Raw genomic sequence first — 1,095 nt, forward strand, 5'->3', positions numbered from 1 at the left:
GGCGTGAGCCACTGCACCTGGCCCTATTGTGGCAGTCTTGAAGCCTTGTGGGATTTTCTTAATATTTCATGTATTAGGGAAGAACTTACACATGTGCTCAGGCAGGCCGTTACTTCTCTACCCCAAATGTCAGTAGGTAATTCTTCAAAGATATAGGCTCTCTCATTTATTGCATAAGGTTTCTCGGGAAGTATGAGGAAGATTTGCATTGTGGGAATATAATACCTTCACATCGGAGACAGCAGAGGCAAACTGAGGCTATCCTAAGACACTATTTTCCAGCCAGAATGCTCTTCCCTTCTTGGGAGGAGAATATATGCTGAGTTCTCAATTCTCTCTGTGTGTGTATGTGTGTGTGTATGTGTGTGTGTGTACACTCATGCACACACATGCTACTATTCACCAGACTTCAGTATTCCTTTGTGGGAATCCTGCTGGCCTAGCAAAGGGTAGCAGGAAGGCAGACTGCGAAAATGCTTCTAGTACTGTCCACAGCTACCAGGCCAGGTTCCCATTAGTGACAGCTGCAGTGATGTGCTATCTCTTAGATACAGAAGGAAGTAGAAAGAGATTCAGGAATCCTGTCATTTGAGAGAAGGAAAGTGTTCAGTGGGTACTGGGGAGAGGGAATTTCCCAGAGGTTCGTGAATAGTATTCAAGTTCCTGGAGAAAGTCCATGCATCCCCTCCTGTAGACATAGCAAGACTGCCAGTGTCTGTTAGACTCCGCAGCGTGACTTGGCACACTCAGGTCTCCAGCCTGGTGGCAGGCTGCAAAGTGCTTCTCTCCCAAGCCTGAGCCACGCCCCACACAGTTCCTCAAGAGTCTTAGCCCCAACTACATGTCGTAACACAATCCTTTTGTCAGGGATGAGAGGCTGTCCGGTGTTGACAATGCATTTCAGTACTTGATTTGTTACAAGTAGCTTCTTGATTTCTGAGTCATTCTCATCAAGTATTTTGGCATTTTTAGGTCACACATTCAATGTTGACTGTTATTTGCCTGTGGGCCCTCCAGTCGAAGAGGGTTGATGTGAACGTATTCATAGGTATCCCTGAGACTGTGGCTACCTCCTATGGTTCAGTTGTTACACTG

General features: G+C 46.3%; 1 protein-coding gene across 1 annotated transcript in view; it reads right to left on the reverse strand.

The window, feature by feature from the left end:
- The window catches only part of SMO (smoothened, frizzled class receptor), a 51,558-nt gene extending 51,349 nt beyond the window's left edge, over window positions 1–209 (reverse strand). The window contains exon 1 of the mRNA XM_011995990.1: window positions 90–209. Within this exon, the coding sequence (XP_011851380.1) occupies window positions 90–209 (120 nt within the window). The remainder of the gene's footprint in view (window positions 1–89) is intronic.
- Window positions 210–1,095: the final 886 nt, after the last annotated feature.

This window comes from Mandrillus leucophaeus, unplaced genomic scaffold, assembly GCF_000951045.1.
Source record: "Mandrillus leucophaeus isolate KB7577 unplaced genomic scaffold, Mleu.le_1.0 Scaffold5, whole genome shotgun sequence".
In the NCBI taxonomy this organism is placed as follows: domain Eukaryota; kingdom Metazoa; phylum Chordata; class Mammalia; order Primates; family Cercopithecidae; genus Mandrillus; species Mandrillus leucophaeus.